Consider the following 24,211-nt stretch of genomic DNA (forward strand, 5'->3'; position numbering starts at 1 on the left):
TTAGGTATTTGATTGATAAATTAAAGATTGTTTATATGTTAACAAAACCAGGGCTTGATTTAAAAATAACTGAATACAGACTTTGGTCTTACTAGTTTTCTTTAAGATAATAAGCACACACTACATAACTGGAGTGAGTTGAGCGTTGTTTCTTCACTGTAACTAACCCTTGTGCAGTTGCTAAAAACATCCCAGGGGCACAAACACTGTTTTACATAACAGGCTGGGGAGTACTTAAATATTGTCCAACAGTGAATGAAATGTATACCCAAAAACAAATGTCGCCTCATGCGTGGAAAGTAACCCATATCCTGAATGCTAGCATGGCAGCAATGCCCTCTACTTAATAACAGACAGTTCTACTGGCTAAAATTAACGCTAACACTGTACACAGCTTTAAAAACCAGAACAGTTATAATTCATGTACTGTAGACTATGGATTGTTACATTTTAAAGGCTACCCGGCAGTCCCTGTTGAAGTCATCGGAGAGCCGGTAGAGTGCTGTCTGTAGGTACGAAAATAATTTTGCCACCATCTGTATTGTGTTTTATTAGGCAATAACTAATCAAAGTCTGGGTTTAGTCTCATTTTTGAGATAAAACAGGACAGGATTCAGGACAAATGCTTGTAATTTGGGAATGTCCTGGGGAGTTAGCTAGCTTTCAGGACTGCCACAGTGTGATTATATGGCATCCATTTAGGGCAGTGGAAGAGGGGCACTAGTTTACTCTGTGTGTGCACCAATAAAGGTTGTCAGCACACACACAACTGTAACTCATCACATTAAGCAGAAAGAGGCTCCACCCAGTGGCACAACCGAACCACGGTTCTTTTTTCTGATAGTATACACTGCATGCCACTTGTCCTCTACTGTATTAGTTTATATATTTTGAATCATTTAAATATTCAACAACAATTAACTAATAATTGATTAATCATTGCTAACATTTGTCAGTCAAACCTATCACCTCCTAACCACTTTTTCTAAGTGATTTTGATGACAGTACTGCCAAGTGGTGTCTATTTAACACACGGTGGGCTAATGCATTAATAGGTAAACATCAGCTAAATCTTCTGACGTGCCGTCAGAAGATTTAGCTGATGGTGGAAAGAGTACTCAATCATTTGTTTGGAGGTAGATTTATCAAATATCTTTATCTGCTACATACAGAGAATTTGCACACTTTGTTGTGCAAAGACTTTACATACAGCCTTATGTTAATGAGACTAGGACCTGTGTGTTTCCATTAGCTATGTAGCCTGTGTTTAGCAATGTAAAAATGCTTTGTTTTATGCTTAAGGTTGGATCTACTCATTCTCAAATGAATAACACAAACACACACACACACACCCACACACACACACTTCTTCTGCTCCAAGCATCAACTACAGGAAGAGCCAGGGCAACAACATAAAAATATGAATTTGTTGTTAGCCTTAAAATGATACATTGAGCATTTATGGATGTGTCCTAATTGTTGACATAAATAGCAACTATCCCATACGCAGAATAACAAGGTAGTGAATGACAGGCCTAACCCATTAGCTACAAGCATTTTCACGCTCACGCATACCCAACATAAACACACAGCAGCACACAGCTACAGGCCGACATGCACTTGCAGCTCACTCCTCACTATTCCACTAAACCTTGTCAGGAATTCCCAGGAAGAGCATTTGTCACAGGATTCATGCCTTTCAAATACAGTATTACTGTCATCCTCGCTTCTTCTTCCAAAGCACAGACTTTCATGCTTAATATTCTAGCCATGTAAACGTTAAAACTAGGTATAGATTGTACCTTCATGCTCTATCATAGAAAATGCATTTCATACAGTAGGTAACAACTGAGGCTGTTGTAGGATTTACGCATGCATGTCTACATTGGTGCATTGGATTATCACTTTAGATCAAATCAACTGCATGATACAGAGCGCTGTTTCATGCCTGGGACCTATAATATATTTAAAGGGCTCCAAAGACCTGTAGTGGATAACTGAATAATATCTTTACATAAACAATTTCTAGGACATTTGTTTCTAACAGTAAGACATTACTGATAAATGGTTGAAACCAATCTAAACACTTGTTTTATTGTATGAAAACACTATTGCTCTAGGAAAATGTACAGTGTTAAATAACATCCGGTTTAAAACCAAATGGAATGATAGGTGGTACATCAGACAAAACAGGTTGGGAACCACTGATTTCGAAGGTGTGAATTCTAAAACTACAAAACTTCCATCCAGGTTTCCATCTACTTTAAAAATAGGGATCAAACATAAAGTGGATGGCTCGAAACCATTTTCACCGCGGATGCTGATTGAGAACATAACATCGCTAACTGAAAGACTGTGTCTAAAGGACCTGAGTGACTCTCATCTAAAGCGGTTTTACTCTACATAAATCCTCCTACTGAGCATCTAGAGCAGCCAGTTCCACAGGCGAAGGCAGGGGGATGACATCATGCTGAGACACAGCCATGGAGCCTTTAATTAGTATTTCAATATCATTTGACCTGGAAAAGATGTACAGTAACTGCATCCTGCACTACACAGCCAAGCCTGGGGATAACCATGGTGCTGTGAGGAAAGCAAATTGTTTGGTATTAGCTGCCATGATATATGCCAATTTTCTAAATATTGCAAAAAGCATGTGATTATGGATTATAGTTTGGCATTCAGGCTAGTGTAAACAATTCTTTTAAAAAAGAACTGAAGCAGTGCAGTTATTAAGCAAAGCTTATCTGGGGGTGCAGGAATGGAAGCAGATGGAAATGGAAACAGTGGTAGGTTGGCTCAGTTTGAAAGAAGGATCAGAGAAGAGACGGGGGATCAAAGGTTCAAAGCTGCAGGTAGAGATCTCAACAGGGCTGTGTCCGTAAGTCCACAGGGCCTGTGGTGGAAAGACACACACACACGCTAACACATTCCTAACTGCACCACCATTAGTATTCACTGTGCAGTTAAGCATGAAAAGGGTCTCTTCTCAAGTAGGGAAAAAAAAATCTGTCCAAATGCATCATCATGGGGGCCATTACACACAAAAGAGAGAGTGTGACTCTGGCCACGGCTCTACTTCAGAGATGGCATTTTACAATCAGCCTTAGCAAACATTTATCTTTTTTCCCCTCACATCTGTCATTTGAAACTGCCAGAATGAAAAACAAAGATGAAATGGAAAAGAAAATGGCCTGGGCTCAGCAAGCTGGTGGCACCAGACCAGGGAAATGTATTTTTCTTAACTGAAGCAAGTCAATTATATTAGGATGAGGATGTGATTTGCCTCTGTGCTAATACTTGGATAAGGATACACAGCAATGTCGTTTCAGAGCTGTGTGCTAAATTAACAAGTGTCAGGGAGACTTAGGTCTTAAAGAGGTGGAACCATTAATCCAATGTTCTTCAGCCACTCCGGGTGTGCCATTAGCCAAAGATTAGCCGTTAATGTAGACATAAGCTGATGGAAAACTTGTGTGTTCATTGGTATTGGTTGTCATTTATAAATCTCTGCAACAGCAGCACTCAGGCTTCACAACACTGTATGTAAACAAATATATTCCTCCTTTCTGACCTCCGAGAAATTGTCTATAGCAAAACAAACTACACATTACCATTTCAACTGTTTATTCAAGCTGTCAATGCAGTAAAAAAAAAAAAATGCTGTAAGCATGCTGTAGCATTTTTGTATATACTTGAATTTTAATAATTTAAAACAAAAAATAGCATTCAGTCAGGACCACTTTTGTCAAAATAATCTTTATTTACTTGCACAGTTTTATTTGGCGGTATGATACTGTTCTGGGGCCCCCTGCTCTTCCACGCGCTTGCGTGGAAAGCCTGAGGCAGGAAGAGCACCTTCCTGCCCTTCACGAGCCATCATGAACGGCATAAGCAGGGAGCGCAGCAGCAAAAGAAAACCCAGACAGAGCAGAGCAACCAACATGAATACAGGAGGAGCTGGGGTGGAGGTGGGTTGCGAAAGTGCCAGCAGCAGAGGAAGCAGGAAGGAGGGTCGGGCGAGAGCAGATTAAATACCCCGCTCTTAATGCAATTTCCCAATAGGGAGCGGGCACGCAGAGTCAGCTGAGCCATCAGCTGATCTGCGCCGGTGATGACAGCTATGCAGTTAGAGCTTGACGTCGTGGCCTGCCAGAACTAACGCTACGCTCAATTTCAGTCAGGACCACTTTTGTCAAAATAATCTTTATTTACTTGCACAGTTTTATTTGGCGGTATGATACTGTTCTGGGGCCCCCTGCTCTTCCACGCGCTTGCGTGGAAAGCCTGAGGCAGGAAGAGCACCTTCCTGCCCTTCACGAGCCATCATGAACGGCATAAGCAGGGAGCGCAGCAGCAAAAGAAAACCCCCAAAACGACCATACCGGCAAATCCTGGAACCTCTGCTACAAGAGATGCCAGGAAGCTATCTAGGATGAAATAATTTGTATACAATTTAATAGGGAATAAGCCACACGCTGCCTCTTAATAATAACGATGATAATACAATAATATAGTAATAACAATATAATAATAATATAATAATATAGACGTAGCCAATCATGCCTATGAATGAATATTTATTATATCAAGAATTACAGTGAGAGGCTCATGGCTTTTTGAGCATCTAGGATGGCTTTATTGCCAGGACGCACGTAACGATTAAAGGCAGAAGAAGACCACCTGCCCATCGCTTTCAGGGTGGCCACAGGAGCGACCATTGCTGCTGTCGTAGCTGCTCCTATGCGGAACGAATGAGGAGTGTAGCGTTCCGGAGGGAGACCGCAGAGTTGGCAAAGGAGGCGGAGGCGAGAGGCGAACCAGGCTCGTGACAGGGGCTCCCCTCTCTCTGTGACGAACAGCGGCTCCTGAGGGCTGGCTTGGGCACGGCTTTTCAGATAGCGGACCATGGAAGACAATGGACAGAAATCAGAGTTAGTTTGAGAAATGATGACAGATGTTCCCCTTCTATCTCTGTCAGTTTTAGAATGTTTTAAGAGGATACAAAAGTAGTGACTGTGAACTGATACATCGCCTATGGTGAGGTCTTGTGAAGGATCAAAAGATCGTGAGCGTGTAGTGAATTCTCCGCACCTTAAGAACCCGTAAAAAGCTATGAGGAAAACAGTTTCTAACAGTGAGTCTGTATATGGACCAAAGCACCCGTTCCTTAAGTGAGTGATTAACTTGTGCAGAAGTGGAGGAGTAAAAGGGAGACGGATGTCATTGCCTTGAGGTTTCTCTCTTTTAAAGCCGTTTAGCAGAAGCTTAATGGATGGATTTTCTAGTAAGCTGTTGGAGGACGGGTCCAGGCAACGCAGGTGAAACTGGACACCTGCGAGGAGGCCTTTGATGGAGGACGGCTGCATTTTTCGGGACTCAAAGCAGTGAACCAGAAAAGCACATACAATGGGAATACTTATAGGAAGAATAGCAACAGAGAAAGAGAAACAAAATGCTGTGAAATAGGACCATGCAGAGTCATACAATTTTAATGTAGACTTCGCTAAACCAGAACGCATATAGCCAGCAGCTGACAGCATGTATTTTTGCAAGGTGCTGTCTAATCTAGCACCGCATGGTGAAAGGGGGGGCAAGGCAGGCTGGAGGGCGCAGCTTCCGGACACAGTCTGTGGAATTTCTGAAATTCAAATCGAGACAGAGCATCAGCAATATTATTATCCAATCCTGGAATGTGCGCTGCGCGGATGATGAAGTTCCCCAGCACGGATTCCCAAGTAAGGCGTCTTACAAATCTGTTAATAAATGGAATAGATGAACGCCCTTTGTTGATAATGTGGACAGCTGCTTCATTGTCACAAAAGAAAATAATTTTCCTCCTGGACCAGGATTTCCCCCAGAGAAGACAAGCTATAACGATTGGGTATATTTCCATAAGCGCAGAGGAAGAAGCACTAGCTGGCAGAGATGACAATTCTTTTGGCCATACATCAGCAAACCACTGATTATCAAAGAACCCCCCAAAACCCACGGAAGGAGCTGCATCTGTGAATAATCTAATGGCCAAAGATGATTCAGTATTGTCGTTATAGAAAAATGAAATGCCATTCCATTTCTCGAGCAGCAAAGACCAAAACCGGAGCTCTGATCTGCACCCTTCATCCAGAGTTACTGTGTCATGAAGCTTTTCAACTGACTTTGAGAGGTCGAGAAGCCTGGATATGAATGAGCGGCCCTGAGGAATCACGCGCATGGCGAAATTGAGATGACCTAGGAGGGAGAGCAGATCTCTTTTTGAAATGGACTTTGAAACCTGTTCCTTCATAATTTCTCTGATGCGGTTTAATTTCTCGAGAGGCAGGGAAGCTTGCATGAGGACACTGTCTAGTTTGATACCTAGAAATTCGATGGCTTGAAGTGGACCTGAAGTTTTCTCCTCAGATAAGGGGACTCCCAGGTTTTTGAAAGTATCTTTAAGAGTGATAATTGCGTGGTCTGGCTTGGCATGAGGATAATCTACGAGCAAGAAATCGTCTAACAGGTGAAGCACGAAAGGCAGCTTGCAATTGTTTAAGAGAATCCAGCAGAGAGCTTCAGACAATGTGTCAAAGATTTTTGGACTGCTGCGACACCCAAAAGTGAGCCTAACTGCAAAATACAATTTCTCTCTCCATTTCACGCCGAACAGATGCCATTGGGAAGGGTGCAAAGGCATGACTTTAAACGCATCTGTGATGTCGGCCTTTGATAACCATGCTCTTCTACCTGCTTGTTTGATGAGCTTAATGGCATCGTCAATTGAGGCATAATACAGAGAGAACGGCGGGAGTGGAATGAGACTGTTAATACTTTGGACTTCATCATGATGAGGAGCTGATGAATCTATAATGAGACGCTTTTTACCAGAATATTTCCGGGTAGCCACACCTATGGGGTTTATGCGAGATACGGGGAAAGGGGATTTATCCAGAGGACCGATCATAAAACCCTTCCTGACTTCTTTTTCCAGCAGAGTGTCGACAACTTCAGGCTCTTTTAAAGCAGACTGCAGATTGCTACAAGAAAAAGACAATTTAGGCAACCACAATAACCCAGCCATGAATCCTTGAACCAGTCCGGTAAGCAAATAATTGACAAAGCAGCGGTTCGGATGCTTCTTTAGAGCCTTGCCCAGCTCAGCCACGTTGACTGGGGTTGAAGGTTTTATTTTTTTCTTTTCCTTTCTCACAAGGCGGGTTCGTCGGGGGCACGCAGACTTTGGATGACTGTCCCCACAATAGCTTAGTCTCATCGGATTGCGGGACTGCCGGTGGATGAACTATAGCCACGGATTTGGGACACATATTGGGAGAGTGCGAGAAAGAGCCACAAATGGAGCAGGAGAGAGCTTGGCGACCAGTGCAGTGCCTGCTGATTAGAGCCAGGTCGACTACGGACCAGTCCAGTCTTTGGTTAAACCTCTGAATGAACATGGCGGCCTTGGCAGAGAATGATTTATGATATTCATAGAACAAAGTTCCACCGTATGTTAAGGCAAGATCTGCAATGATGGCCAGATAGGTGTCCAATTCTGCTCGACGGGATGGATAGACCTCACAGATTACATCTCTGAACACACCAAAAGCAACAGTAAATTCTGCTAGAGTCAAGGTCTTTGAAAGTCTAGGGTCACTATCCTTTAGCATCACAGACACATCACCACAATCTACCACACGCTTGTCACTAAAATCTGAGCACAGCAGGATTTTCACTAAATTGACATCATTACCTGCAAGGATCTGGTTTCTCAGATTGAAGGAGATGGCAGCCGCAGGAGGGTAGAATGGCACACCGGTGGAGATTGGGACTGCACTACCCAGAATCCTGCGCGGGATAGAGATGCCGTCGAGGGGCGCCGGAGTGACGTCACTGAACTGCGTCGCGGAAGAGGCAGCAGCAGCAGCAGGTTCCCGGGATGTAAACACGGCGGCCTGGAACGCAGAGCTGGTGGATGGAACGGCGGCGGCTTCTAAGGTCTGGATCCTTGAATTCATGCTGGAAAGGGAAGACTGAATAGAAGACAGCGCTGCCAGGATGGCGTCGTTTGCCGGAGCTGAGGAGGCGACTGCTGTGGCCGGGGCTCTGGCTCTTTTGGCCGGCGGGGCAGCGGCTGGAGTCGGAGCAACTACTGAGTTCTGGGACCAGTGTTTGCGCTTTGGCTGCGCTTTCCGAGGAGCGGAGACAGTAGGAGCGAAGACAGTAGGAGCGAAGACTGGACGCTGAACTACAGGTGGAAACCCAGCGCAGTTCAGGAACAGCGCAAACAGTTCCCGGTGAGACGCTCCGACCGGAGCAGAAACATCATTGCAAAACAGGAACTCCAACAGTTTAGGAATCGGCCAGTCATCGATTGATGGTGCGATTTGGCCGGTACCCTTTCCTGCTATGCGAGAGCTTCGACGGAGAGAAGAAGGAGCCCTCTCCTCGTCGATGGCTTCCTCTGATTCAGAGACTCGGTGAGGCTCCACCATGATGCCGTCGGATTGCCACGGGTCTTCATCATCGTGGACGAGGGGCGACGACATCGGGAGCAACAAGGTAAATACGAAAGTGAGCAAAATGTTCTTCATGCGGGAGCTTGCGAAAGTGCCAGCAGCAGAGGAAGCAGGAAGGAGGGTCGGGCGAGAGCAGATTAAATACCCCGCTCTTAATGCAATTTCCCAATAGGGAGCGGGCACGCAGAGTCAGCTGAGCCATCAGCTGATCTGCGCCGGTGATGACAGCTATGCAGTTAGAGCTTGACGTCGTGGCCTGCCAGAACTAACGCTACGCTCAATTCCATCTCAGACATTAACCGATTCTGAGATTCAAACAAATCTTAAATTCAGCATTGTAAAAAACACTGACAGAACTGACAGTTCACTATAGCTACGAAACTATGGCTAAAATAACTGAAAATATCATTGTGTTGATACAGCTTAGAGCAGTGTGTGAAGACTGTTCATTCCTCCATGTTATTCATATTTATTTATTTATTTATTTTTGGTTTGTAAGTCAGCTCCAAACATTGATGCTGCGTGCTGCACTTTCCCCCTGCTACTGAGATATTTGTTTTGCCTGAGTTCATACGAATGCATCGGTGTCAGTCCGTCCCTCAACCAGTAAGACAAAAGTGTTGGTGTGAGCCAAACTGTGCATCATGACACCAATCAAAGCGTGTGCACTTTGCATTTCACAGTTTTGTTTTGATATGATGCAGTTGGATTGCATGTAAATATGTATATTTATAACAGCTCTATTATCCATCAGGCTGCTTTGTTTAATGCTTGTCTCAGATCGTAAATGTGTCCTGGACAGAACATTGCCAACTATTTTCATAGCTAATTCTTTTCTTTTCTTTCAAGCAAAAATATCAAACATTTGCTGGTTGCAGCTTCTAAAATGTGAGGATTTCCTCCATTGTCATTTATGACAGTAAATAAAGAGGCTTTTGGTTTTAGACTGCTAGTTGGACAAAAGAAGCAATGTGAAGACATTACTTTGGGCTCTGGGAAACGAGTGATGAGCAATTATATCACAATGTTTTGTGCTTAGTAAAATTGGAAGTCTTTTAAAGACTAAACAATTAATTTATCAGGAAAATAATTGGCAGATTAATCAATAATAAAAATTATTGTTAATTGCAGTCCTTGTAATTTTACAGCTGCATTTTACGGCCTGTTGCTCTATGCAGTTACAGTCCAGTCACCCTGGACATCTGTTAGTGACGGGTGAAAAGGCTCTTAAAGCACCTGCTCAACATAAAAATGAAAAATCTGCAGGGAAAGACAATGTCTGTGCTGTAAAGCATGCAACATGCTCATGCAATACAGACTAAGTTTTACAAATGAATCTGCATCTGAGGCAAAAATGTCCACCATCAGCAGCAGCCAAGGAGGACCACAATAGACTAGCTGCTGGAGTGGTCGATTAGACAGCCAAGAGACTGAATGTACACTGGTAAGAGATCAATGAGGCTTTAAACAGGCCCCTGGCTCAGTTCACCTCGTCTTCTAAAATGACTGCACATTGCTCGCAGAAGAATAATTATTCAATTTGATGAGTATCCAAATGTTTGTGCACACATGTGAGAGTTGTTAGAATCCATCCTGAAATCGAAAATAACACAGAGATTATCTAATCTGGGGGGTGTTTTTTAACATCCACAGATGACAGCTTATTTCATTAATATGTCACTCACTGGGCTGTCACAGCATATTAATGCATACCATACATCACTCTCTGACACCTCCAAAATGCAGCTAAATGAATATCTGCCATTACTGCCAAGAGACTGGAACAAATACATGAGTGGAAGGTGGAAAATTAATTAAAAGGCTGGAAAAGTGGTATTATTCACTAGACAGAAATATCTGTCAAGGCAGCTTGGCACAAGGAGAGCTGACATTGAGTAAAAACGGGTCTCTCCGACAGTCTCCTTGATCATCAACCTGTATTCTCTCATGAATAAAAGCTTGAAGAAAACCTGGCTTGATATTTATGTCTTAATTGTTTGAAATGTCACTTTTTTGTGGTCTTTTGGAAACAAGCTGTCAATACATTTGATTTCACATTAGCCTCGTTCTTACAATGAAGTACCAATCAATGTATTCTTCTCTGCCTGCACTTACAAGTCCTCCTCCAGGCAGACTTCTGAGGGCTGTGCCAAAGAAAATCAATTGTTTTTGAAATGCTGGCAAGCCGACAGCATCATCCCACGGACAGCATACGAGAAAAACGCCAGACTGTTAAACTGCAATTCATCATGTTCATTTGGCCATATGAGAGGAATAGCCTTTGTTGACATAATTACCACAGTTGATCTTCTGCGCTAAGGCCGCAGACCTGTCCTTTAACTCCTGCCCCACTCTAAATGTCAATAGCTATTAATTAGCTCACCATTATTTGTTATTTGAAGGTCTAACAACTCATCAATGACCCTATTATGAATTTGTTGAACTCGTCTCTCTATACCACCTCCACCCGCCGCCCACATGCACTGATGACTCAACTTAATCTATGAGCTATGATGCTCCACCGTGCCCCGACTTGAATGTGTCACATCTCCAAGGCCAGTGTGGGTGTGACAGATGGGTGTGACGCTGGTGCCTAAAATTAAATAAGTGATGGGCACAGCAGAAATCATAAATAGAAATAGGCACTTAATGGGAACCAACAAGGTCCTGGTGGTGCATCGGTGGTACTGAAATGAAATTTAAACGGCAGGAAAAGCACAGGCAGAGGATTTCCACAGCTCTTATGAAAACATTCCTCCTCCAGCAGACACATGGTTTATACATATCCCTCTTATAGACTTTTTGTCAGTGTGGTGTAAACCCTGCAGTGAAAGGCATTAAATCTCTTTGTAATCGATTGACTATCTCCTCGCTCTCTGGTGGTCAGCAGCTAGAAGTCTGCTGTTTGGTGCAGTTAGGCATGACATGTCAAATCCAGTGCTAGTGTGCAACCTGATGCAATATGCATTACAAGAGCAGAAAACCGGTTTAGCACTTATTTTTGGTCTGTTTTCCCTGAGCTAGTCTGCAAAAAGAGGGGGTTTTAAAAGGAGGAACTCACACGTTTACGATTTGTTTTTTTAGAAAATGTGTAGCTATTGCTCAGACACAGATATGATTCAAGATCAACTTAATAATCATTATACCAGCAGTATTGTACAACAGAATTATAGCTGTAGTCCCTTTATGCTAATTTGTAAATATATATAAATGGATGATTAAATAATAAATAAATTAAAACATTTAAAAGATAATTATTTCAGCTGGAGGATGAATTGAGTCTCACAGCCTGAGGAAAGTCTGGTGCTATGCCAGCAGATACTCCTGTATAACTTGCGAGACGGCAGCAGGGTGTGCAGCCCAGTCTCACATCAAACGATGTACTGGACCTGCTGATCCAGTAGAAGTCAGTGTGTGAGGGTGATTGTTTAAGTCGCTTAGGCGCAAAAAGCACACGTGTATGAAAGTGCAGTACCAGCAGGGGGCAATAATAAAAAAATAATAACAGTAACAACTGAAAAACGTAGAATAAACAGTGGGACATTTTGGAGAGTAGAGGGGAAAAGAAAGACTGAAACATAGTCTCTGGTGAATGCTTAACCTGAACTTAAACACACTCTCCTTGTGAGCTTTTCTTGACTAACGTTAGCTCACGCAAATAAACACAAATGATCCTACAGTTTAACTTACTTTGCTGGTGGATATTACACTATTTAATGACCACCATTACTCTATCTGACATGTTCACACACAAGGTGTTTTTTATGTTTTATTCATGTTGAGTTTAGTCTGATTTGCTGACTTCCCTAACCCGGAAGTGCTTTGTACCAGACGTACCAGAAGTACTTTGAGTACTTCGTGGTGGATTTGTCTGGTTTTAAACATCGTTGGAAACATTTGAGATAATAGTACACAACTCAACAAAATATAGAACAAAGACGTGGCCTTTTTAGACATTCTAATGCAGATTCCTACATATTATATCTTTAAGGAAGAAGTTATTTTAAGCCCAACAATGATCTTTTCCTAAACCTAAACAAGTAATTCTGGTGCCTTTATTTTGACAATGTAACCGGACGTTCAATGTTTGTTATTGGTAACTTGACAACAGAGGAGACGGTATTGTATTCACAAGAAGGTGAGGCCTACCGTGACAGTGGACCGGCAGGTCTATTACACGGTTTGGCGTGATACCAGGTTGTTTTGTGGCTGGGACTGGGACAGGTGTTGTATTTTAGTATCCTTTACGCTCGGCACATGCACCTCACCGATATCACTGTTTGTTGTACAAGACATACAGAACGACAAACAGATCACCCAACTTAACTAGTTCAATTACTAAGTTACCAACTAAATGACTATCCTTAAGTTGCCCCACTAACTGAACAAAACACAATCACATAATTACAAATAAATTGAAAAAAATTGAAAATGCCAAACTGACCTCAAATAAGGAACATCTCCTGGAATTGAAAAACCCAACTATCCTATACACACACTTTACAATTTTGAAAAGACTTCTTCTACACTGCAGGGCCCAAACTGCTTGTGTCAGCTCTGCACGTCTATCCCAATTCTCGGCTGCTCTCCCAGTCTCGCCCATATGTGGTGTTATGCAGTTATGTGCCCAGTGCCATTCTGTACACTGCTTGTGCATTAGGTGAATCTATTCTCTTCTGTTTTTATGGAGTGTAACAAATTAAATTAGAAAGAGGAAAATTATTTAGGGGAACAACAAAACCTGCAGGAGCTCTGTGGGACATTGTGAATTAAGAAGTCTTTCCAGACCTTTAAATGCAAGATCCGAGTAAAACAGACACTGCAAATGTACTAATTTACACAGTGCTGCTTTTGTGCTGTTCATTGTATTATCACAGGCAGTCAATCATGTAATAGACTGCTGTTAACCTGCTGAGCAGGAAGATTAGGTGTTGTTATGCGAGTTAAAAAACAGGAGTCAGTCCAGCCTTTACACTCATTGTTGAATAGGAGTAAAAGGAAGCGTGGAAAAGAAAAGGCTGTGATTGGACAGGAGTCTGATCAAGCCAGTATCAGATGCAGAGATGAAGGTTAGGAAGAATTTATCTGTGCATGCTTGTGTGGTAACAGATATTAGATATTAGAGACTACTAATTACTTGGAAATAACAGAGCAGTGGGGTAACGAAGGCAATACTTTAGAATCAATTCTGGTCAGTGAGGGTATGCTGATGTTAAGGACACCTTTCAAGTGAAATGAAACACAGCAAAGGTTTTAGAGGAGAAGGCACTCAATAATTTAGCAATTTCTGCAAGTGCTGTAATAGGTCGCTGCTCGGGCCTCAATTTGTCTCTAAACCAACTCCTTCAAAAGGACTGCTGCTGCTGTGTACTTTGGTCTCAGTGCAATGAATGAACACTGTTCAATACGTCTTTGTAATTTCTTGCTCAATTTAAAGTAAAAGAGTTTAGGTCTGGGAAAATGAGCACACTGAGCGCAAAATCTGAGACATAAAAGAACCACTGGAGACAACAGTGGGCAAAGACTCAATGGACTGTTAGTTATTGTAGCATACCTTTATAGTGCCTTAGCCCTGTATTATTACACTAATAAGCTCATAATAAATATCTGCTCCATATCAATACATTAAATCTCCTATCCCTGAACTGCAAGTGCACCCAGATGAAACTCTGTTTCTCCACTCAATAAAATAATATCAAATCCCTTGAACTATACCTCGACTTCTGTTTGAAAACAAAAGAGCCTTATGCTCATATAAAATGTAGTCTATTTATTCACTGTTATTATGTAGCCTCACTTTGTACTCACATTTTTAATTGAATTTCATCTATGAATAGTCTTACTGAGTTGTAAAGTTTCCAACAATTTAAGGGATATACAGGCAGAAATCTCCTTTTTAGTCATGATCATAGAAATTACAGCCACAATGATGAATCTGATAAAAAGCTTTTTTTGAAGCGACACAATCATTAACTAGAACAGTGTGTGTGTTTTAGAAATAGAAATAAAAATCACTATTATGTTAAGACTTGGCTGTAGGTGAAGACTGACAAATGCTGATCAGAGGGAGCAAGCAAGAAACACCAATGAGCATAATATGCTTTCTTATGGGCTACCTCCTGATGATAGTCAAGTTTTATTTCAATAGCAACTTCCTGTTCCAACTGCCTTTAACAAAAAGTCTAAAATGGGCAAGTAATCATGACAACAATATGATGCGGAACATCTACAAAAAGTGTATCTCAAGAGCCTCATCATGAACGCATCAGTCGAGAGAGTAATGCAAGATATCAGCATGCACATGAAAAGCAGGCCTGGGAGCAGTTTTGCTCCAGCACTGTGGTGACAGATGGAGAGCACTAGCATATACCTCCAGGGGTCTGACCTCATCAGAATTTAACTTTACTCAGACAGAAAAAGAGCCACTGCTGCTGTGATGTGCTTGTGCATAGTTCCATAGATATACTATACAGAGTTGTTTAATATTGTGTGGTACAAACAGAAGTAAACACGGCTCACAACTGCAAAGTATGGCTTGTAAAAAAAAGTCAAACCCATATTACGAAAATATCCCATTCAAGAGGAAGAAAACTCAAGATTGATTGTTATGAAAATAATCCTGAAAATATTGAATGAACAGAATTCCAAATATTTAGGCTATGGAGGCAGTAAAACGCAATACACGTTCTGATAAGTCTAATACATCAATGATGACTGAAGAGAAGAAAAATGACTGGACGGGTGTAATTTTGAGGAGTCATTCTAATACAATAATTTTTAAAAGCTCTTCTATACATGGTCATCTCTGAGGCATTACAGGGGACAAACAACAAAACAGGCTTTCAAAGATTTCTTCTGGGAGCATTCAACGTTTATTTAACCTGGCAAATTTGACTTATTTTCATCTTCATCAGAAACTTCCTGATTCACCCTCAGGCTTAATTTAAACATGGTCACATCAGAGAGCTGCCAAGCGAAATAGGTCTTCTGTCATTGGCCTCTGAAGAGCTAAAATGAAAGTAAGTGGGGGGTCAAGTGGCTCACTGAGGAGCACTTCAGAGGTAGTAACTGGGGTGGGATCTCATTCGTATTCCAGGCCTACATTTCCAAAACTGATCCAGACATTTGAACCACAAGTCTGTCTCTTCAGCCTTTAGGATCCCAGCACCGTCACCTCTTAATCTCAAACCAGAGGAGAAACTGGTTTTAAAACGTCATAAAACAATGAATCAATGCTTCTCTCTTTAGAGCTGACACTATTGATTGATTAATCCATCAACAGAAAATTAAACGGCACTACTATTTTGACTTTCAGACGATTTTTCAAGCAAAAATGCCAAACGTTTTCTGGTCCAATGCAATAATTTGCTGCTTTTCTCCTTTTTAACAGAAATGTAAACTGTTAACTTAAAAAAAAGACATTTAAATTAATCAGTTAATGGTGGAAATGATGGGAAGAATGCTGAAGCACATTTTGGACCTTGGAGCGACATAAATCTGGACAAAAAGTCTGAAGCAAGCTCAAGACAGCATGAGGGGTGCTGTACTACAGCAGGTTCTCAACACGGAGCTTTGGTCATAATCCAGTTTCTACTTTGACTGATTGTGTGTACAGAAATATGAATCACCACACAGCTTCTGTTATTAAAGCTGTCACCACATTTGGGACACAGTGCAACAAACTGCTATATTTAAAGCCCTCTAACAACTGTAAGAAGAAATACAATGCAATATCACCATCTCCCTTCACTTCCCTGTGAGATGATCCTGCATTAATGAGTTCTGTCACATTTTCACTATAACACTCCTGTGTGTACGGATTTGTATTTTCACACAAACACAGACAGCATTTGTTTCTCCCTTGCTCTTACTTGAGCTCTGTGCATTTTTGTTACTCAGTGAACCACTTTGTGACAAGACTGCTTAGTGAAAAATGCCTTATAAATCACTGTGATTTGATTTTATTGTAATTTGATACTGCAATATATTTTATTAGTCTGTTTTTCTTTCAGTTGACTGCAGTAAAAGGTTGGAAAAATGTTGTGTAGGGTAATTAAATGGCAAAGTAATTTCTACTAATGTAAAACTGTAAATCTGTTACAATCAGGCTTCCCAAGGCAACCCAATCATTTCCACTTTAATTTAAATTCATGTTTTATGGTTATAAATTGGTATAACATCATGTTCTGGATGTTTAGATTAAAAGCCCTGAAATATTCATTAAAATATCTTAGTAAGTTCTTCAGTAAGTTATTAGGGCTGGGAATATCTGGGCATCTCATGATTTCATTCCGATTCAGACGGCTATGGTGAGATTATAAAACAATTATCAATGCATCTCGATACATAAAAAATCTTTTATCATATAAGGAATTCATGGTTTATTTCTTCTCACTTTGTGACAGCTTGCAACTTTAAAAAACAGCATATTTATAATGATCCATAATCAATATAAACTGAGGCATTTACTTCCATTACATTTGCTCACGCTCAGTCATTCTCACCAAAACTCAGGGGTAGTGTAGCTTAGAACGTAGACAAGACCACGTTTATCTCCACCACGCTTCACCATCCATTTGGTTCAATAGTAAGGAACATACAGCCCTGTCCTGTCAAGATTGGGTTTTAAATTTTTGATTATTGACTTTTATGCATTAAGACGTAAAAGAATCGCAATGCATCTAAAAATCCTAAAGCTCCAACACCCCTACAAGTCATACATGTAATGAAATGAAATATGGGTTACTATTATATAATAGTAGATTCATTTAAACAGAGAGGCAAGCCTATTTGAGGCGAGTATAGATGACACCTTATGTTGGCTCTCATGAATGGTCAATTTGATTTAAACTGCGGAGACATGATTAACAAACTGAATAATTAAACTGATAATTCAAAGTACAATTTTAGCTTATTTATTTTACATACAGTGACCTTGCAAATTCAAGAGCTACTCACTTTCAACTTTCCCACATTGATTTCTGAGCTGTCATCTAACCAGACACTCAAACTGTGAATAGCTGTGCTTTAGCAGACTGACACAGAAAATATCAACTGAAAGAACAACAGAAAGAAGGTCAAACAAAACGAGGAGACAGAGCCTATGACTGAATAGAGCAATTCTGAATGAAAAGAATAAAAAAAAATGACAGTAAAATACTCTTGAGCTGGAAAGCATTGACTAACAAAGGGATACAGTGAGAACTAGTGCTACTGTTCATATGCTTGAGATGGGTCACACCAGATATCCAAGAGATTGGTATCACACTGCATATATTAGAAAATGCAAGAGGCTGTGTTATCCCAGGACAACCCTCGAGTCTGACCTTGTAAAGATACAAACTACTTTCACATACTGCTAACAAAAGATCAGGGAAAACTTAAAAACCTAAAAAAAAAAGTTATAAAATGCATACCAAAATATCTGATGCAAAATTAACAGTTGTGCATGGGTAACGTTTCCTTTGAAATGTAATACCTAATCACGAAGCATACAGACAGGAAACTATAAACACCTGAATAAATGAGAGCAGAAACATAAACACACAGATACAGATGCTTCCACAGAGACAAAGACAGACTCAAAATGGTTCAATGAGAAGGAAAGAGTGAGGGAAATGATGTGAATCATGTGCTATGGCCTTCACAGTAACCAAATGAACACCTGTGGGAGACTTTGGACTGATGTGTTAGACAGCTCTCTCCACCACCATCACTGAAACACCAAATGAGGGAAGAATGGTTCCAAAAACTTGTCAAATCTAGGCCAAGTTGCAGTGAAGCTGTTCTGGATGCCAACACCTTACCAAGGCACTTTTGTTTTAATTTGTCACCCATCTGTTTGTTGCATTATAGAAAATTGTAGCAGTTGTGCTGTGTATACAAAATGCTTGCTCGTGTAAGTCATAATTCAGAACTATATTGTTGGAAGGCAGCCTGTGCCCGGTTTGCATTCCAAGGAAAATGGATAGCCAGAGCACAATAAATTACTCCCACTCTGAATAAACTGCTGTAACATGGATCAAATTGCTTTTTCACTCCGAAGTGTACAAAGGCACAACAGCCACTACACCCACAGCTGAACATCCCTCATCTGGTCTCAGGCTTTGCTGGAAAACTCTTGTGAAAACAAATCCAGAGCAGTACACACAACAACAACAGCCTCTCGATGACACAGATAGTAATCTCTGGCTGCAGCACTGCATTTAAAGCTACATCTGTTCAACTCCAGCTCACACACCAACCAAAACGCTGGGCCCAGTCAGAGAGGCACACAATAACAAACACATTTTTAAACCGTGCAAAGAGATTTCAACTGCATTTTCATGAAAAAGCTCAAACAAAACACACAAGGTTGGAGAGAGTTGAAAGGGCTACCCCTTTGGTTCAGCACTCACCTCCAGAGCCTCCAGGGTCACGAACCCTGTGATGGAGAATCCATCGATGATGTCCTCTTCAGCAGAAGTAGACTCCTTTCGCTTTCTTCGCGGCGGTCTTGGGCGGGATGAGCAGGGCTTCCTGTCGCCCTCCCGCTCTGAGTCAGAGGAGAAGCGAAAGACGGAGCCCTTAACATGGTTGTTCCTTATCCCATTTGATCTCCTCTCCCGATCCCTGGCTGACCTCGACTTCCTCTTCTTGCGGAGGCCACTAGATCGGGGGCCATCCATGTCCTTCATGGGAAACATCCAGATAAACCCTCCTCTTACAGAGAATAAAACTCTTCAAGGGCCAAACACTGGCACTGCTTGACCTCCACTTGTGTGAAAACCCCCCAGGAGAATCTCCACAATATCCAAGCGAATGTTATCAATGTATTAGATCCAAGGTAACCATGTAATATCCAGCAGATGAAGCCTTTTACAGGAACTCAAAACTGCATAGAGTCACTGAACCAAGCTAGGTTCCAAGCAACGATCCCCAAAGGCAGTCCATCAAATCCTACGACAGAGGTGTAAAATGATCTATTAAACACGTTATCACCAAGCTGTCAATTCCGCCAGAGGAAGAGCTTTTCAAGTTAAAGCAAATATCTGCTCAGTGAACATGTCCCGCCATGGTGAGTTGAGCAGGTGACGCCACATCTTTCTTCTCCAGGAACCTACTTCTCTTACCCAAGGTCAGCAAACTCTCCCTCCTGCAAGATAAAGACAGAGAGGGAGGGAGAGAGAGAGAGAGCACGCATTTGCAACATGTTCACTCAGCAAGTTCAACTGTGCATTTAGTCAGTGAGCCATTTCCCAAAAGGTGCTGTACACTATACAGCAGGTTATTGCCATTCTACATAATTCAAGATGAATGTTTTATTGGGGTGGCTACAGTCTCATCTGCTAAGCATACTGTGTTTTCTTACACTGTCAGGTCATTAAGCCCTGAGATGAGATGATTATGTGTTGTAAGTGCTCTTTTACGAGTGTCTCTGAAGCTTTTGCCAAGCTAGTAACACAAACTGTCTTTTTAGTGTTTCAATTTCTTTAATAATGTAGTAGAATTTCCATGTAGACTACTTGGTGTCTTAAGCTTCTTAACATGAACTTCTTGTTTTTGGCAAAAAATCTTCTAACTTTGAGTAACATACAAAGACTGTGTATATTAGTACACATGGAATTACAAAGTGTGACGGTCCAGCCTATTAGTAACCGTAATTGTTCTACCTCAATGGTTAAAATGACTGTTCTTGTGCTTGAAATAAATTAATTCATTAACTTAATGAACTCAAATGTCATGTTCAAAGCAATAAATCAATCTCTCCAAAACGTATTTGTTTGCATTAATTTATATAACAAACTCTATTTTAGACACCATATCAATATTCAATAATGACATTAGAAATTATGTTCCATTTATTATACGTAGTGTAACATCTTCAGTATCCAACTTAACGCCAAATAACTTAAGACTTCTGAGCCGCCAATTCTGGTAGGTCATCTATCAACTAAAAGAGTAGTGATTTGAAAGCTCTTCTTGAATAAAGCAATTCTGACTCGTAGACATCAATCAAACATCAGTCTAAATTAACATATTCATCATGACAGCCCTTTCTCAATTCACCGTTTATTTCTTTCAAAACATCACCTTGGTCATAACATCTCACTCGAACATTAAATTAAAAATCCACATATCAAACGGTAATATTTCTCTCTCTCATTCATGAATAAAAACAGGTCTAATTGAACAGGGAGCTATCCTTGAGGTTTTACACACTCCATTTAGAAACCAAGACAAATGTCAAGACATTGAAATGCCATTCTGCACTTAACCATAGAGAATAGTGGGGCATACCTTCACTGTCTGACACTGAAGGCATCTGGCTGCTTTGTGATATTATGATGCAACATTCAACAGCTTGCAGTCTTATTCTGGATCATTCTCAAGGCATAGCCTTCAGTCTAGGCCTAAAGCCATTGAAAGTCACTCTGGCATAGTAGTGTATCACACATATGGCTTCTCTATGTGTCCAGAATATCAATTCTCATCCATTACATCATAGAAATGGCATTCTATGTGGAAGAAAACTGGATCAACAAACTGCAGGCTTTCACAAAGGCTTCCTCTGAATAATCATGCATCAGACATGCTGGTGGACATTTCAAACACAGAGGAATCACACCTTTTCTGCATCACCACACAAACCAAAACCAATCTGTCACAGTCAACCACCATCTTCAACTTTACATTGTCTCCTTGGACACAGGTTGTCATGTAATGTAGCTCATCTGGATTCTGCAGCATACATGTAGTCCCTGATGCTCTGCTACACCCTGCAAAGTCACAAATGTTTTAAACATGCACTATTAGAGGCGTTTTGCAAAACAAATGGCTTATAATCAAATGGATACATAACAAAGGCACATCCAACAAGCCAAGCATGCCAACATTTAACTATGCAGCAACCTTTCAGAAATATCTCTTCCATGCAGATGTTCTGCCTTCTAACAACCCAAAAAGGGTAAATCCACCTTTACTATAATAACGGTCCTAAACCTTTCCCCCAGTACCTATGCCTTTAACCTGATGCCCCGTGCCAGCACTTATCTAATGACACACACACTGCACAAATAGCTCCCAAAATATCGCTTAATTCAAGAAAAACTGTATTCTAGCACTCGCCCTGGCTTTTCCAGCTCAGTGAAAGACTCTTTCCCTTGTCTTCGCTCACAGTCCCTTTTTTGTCTGCCTGTGCTGTCAGTAGAGATCTCAGGCTCTGTAATCCAGTCCAGCCCACAACAGCAGCAGCGGACTGGCACTGCCTCCTGCTCCGGCTCTCCAAGCTTCATTTTCCACTATAAGACACACAACAAAAGCAAGCCTCTCTCTCTCTGTCTCTCTCTTTTTTTATATGCTCCAAGACACGTCATGCAAAACGAAGAAATGCAAACCCTTGCGAGTGGGGAGGGACCGTCCGGACAAGTTGCAGGCCTTCGGTCACTATAAACAGATAAAGCACAAGAAGGTTTGGAGCTGACAAAATAAATCCCGCAAAGGAAAACCATCGGGTATCTCCTCCTCCTCTCTCCCCGGATCCGAGCTTCAGGATCCCGGAGAAGGGGGACCGGGGCGCAGTGATACGGCGATGCCGCAGTGCCGCTTTACAGGCTGCACGCTTCCTCCTCAGCGCAAATAGTGCTGTCTCTGGACATTTGGCAGGCTCCGAGTTACGATAAAGAGACGGTGTGAGCGGGGACACGGCGGAATACGAGCCAGAGGAAACCAGTTTACGAACCCTTTTACATTTACAATCATTTTAAGCGCCCTGTTTTTCTCCGCTTGTCGTACATTTTCTGCCCCCAAAATAATTGTGAATTCAAGTAGGTGGTGCAAGTACGAAGTAATAAGTTTGTGTATGAAATGATAACTATAGCTGTGAATAAAAAATGAATAGCTTGGGATAGTGGCTGGTCGTGTGTTAATTAGCCTCAGCTGTAGTAGAAAAAGCTGTTAAAAATATGCATTTATTAGCATAATTAGTGAAACAAAAAGGAAATTGAAAAGTATGCTAATAACACCTTCAAAGCTGCTGAACAAGCTAGCTACACCGCGCTGAAGTGAATCGTTTTTTGTTTTGTTTTTTATCGAGAAAGGCAACAAGTAAGGAAAAAAACACGCCATTATTTAACATACATTAACTGTTTCAGCTCACTATGACATACTTCCAGTATTAAGTCGCACACCTGACTGCAGACCTGCTCCTCTGTAGGATCCGCGCCGGCTCAGGTGTCATTTGGCTCATGAAAGCGACGGGAAGCTTTTGCCTCGGGGACACCCGGGAGCCACCTGACTCATCCTCCCAACTCAACAAACACAAACAGAAAAGTCTGACCTAGAGTACCGTATCTATGAATAATAAGACGCTAAACAAGTACAGCATATTCGACGTTTGAGGAAAAGATTTACTTTAGGAAGCTGTGTCTCGGCAGTGGGTGTTTCAGCCTGTAGACCTCGCTAACCAGACGTCAATTACTTGCACCTGTGGACAGTGGGGTTACAGTACCCATTGTATTGCACCGTTCCAGCAGCTATATAAGAGAAATAGCCTAAATGCCCCCTCTTGCTGGATACAGTGATTGATTTGAAAATGCTTCAGCCAACAGGTAACCATAAAGTAAGGGCTCTGCAGCTGATTCATGACTGCTGCATGATTTATTGTATTGATATTGTGTTGCCCTTCAGAGAGAAACATGATTATGTAAGAGGGCACTCACTCACAATCCACAAATGCATCATTTACCAGGAATGAATGCATCCACAGCTTGCCGTGGGGCTGGTTAGATTTGCTTTAAGGGGTCACTCCACGCCAGTTGTTCGGTGGCACTCTTGAAAAGCACTGTCGGCTCAAAGGCCAGCATTAGATTCAGAAAACTGTAAGTGCTGCAGTGTCAGTCGTGTGTCGATTGTTTTGCAAATGCAGTTGATGAAATGTACATTTAGGGAATGATCTGCTTGAGTAACACACTTTTATACGTGCACTTTTACTAGATAAACTACAGTTTTGATAGACGATTTATCAAGTTCTGTTCCAAAAGGCGATGTTACCTTAGGCTCTTTCGAGTTTTGATGATCATTTACTTTTTTCGTGACATTTTAATGAACTGAATGATTCATTTAATTATAACTGTGAAATTAACTGATGATTAAAAACAAAAACAAAAAAAATCTGTAAATATATAGTTTCACAGTAAACACAGTACAGGCTTTGCCATCAGTACTCAATGGATGCCTTGTAACAGATGTCACTCCAGCATTACACCAACACATATTGATTTTTCCCTTAATGCCCATAGGATGAGCATTTATAACAGTGTGAACACATCAGTGGGAATTTGTATGGTGGTGGCAGTATCAATAATGACCATATGAGTTGGTGTGTGAAAGAGAACAGCACTTAATAACAGCTTGTTGAGCACACTGTTACTGTATTGCCATAGCCTCATAACACTGATCAGATTTAAAGAGGGAATGAAAAATGATGGTGTCACACACACCTCTTGTGCACGGGAGTCAGCGATTGTTTCAGCGTGGCAATGAACTGGTCCTCTGAGAACAGGGGGACCATGGGTGGGCTGTGTATTTTTAGCCTGGTTTAATGATGCGGAGGCTGAGTGGTGTGCCTCAGAGCTTGCTAAAGTGCCTCCATTCCCAGCGCTCGGTGGAACAGGGACCCCACCAGCCTGTAAGAATAATGCCAGGGGATACACATGCACTTGACCCCCGCTCATCTT

General features: G+C 41.5%; 1 protein-coding gene across 1 annotated transcript in view; it reads right to left on the reverse strand.

Moving 5' to 3' along the window:
• Positions 1 to 19,162, reverse strand: part of auts2a (activator of transcription and developmental regulator AUTS2 a) — a 313,372-nt gene extending 294,210 nt beyond the window's left edge. The window contains exon 1 of the mRNA XM_073480117.1: positions 18,893 to 19,162. Within this exon, the coding sequence (XP_073336218.1) occupies positions 18,893 to 19,162 (270 nt within the window). The remainder of the gene's footprint in view (positions 1 to 18,892) is intronic.
• Between the last annotated feature and the right edge of the window lie 5,049 nt (positions 19,163 to 24,211).

This window comes from Pagrus major, chromosome 13 (assembly GCF_040436345.1).
Source record: "Pagrus major chromosome 13, Pma_NU_1.0".
Classification (NCBI taxonomy): Eukaryota; Metazoa; Chordata; class Actinopteri; order Spariformes; family Sparidae; genus Pagrus; species Pagrus major.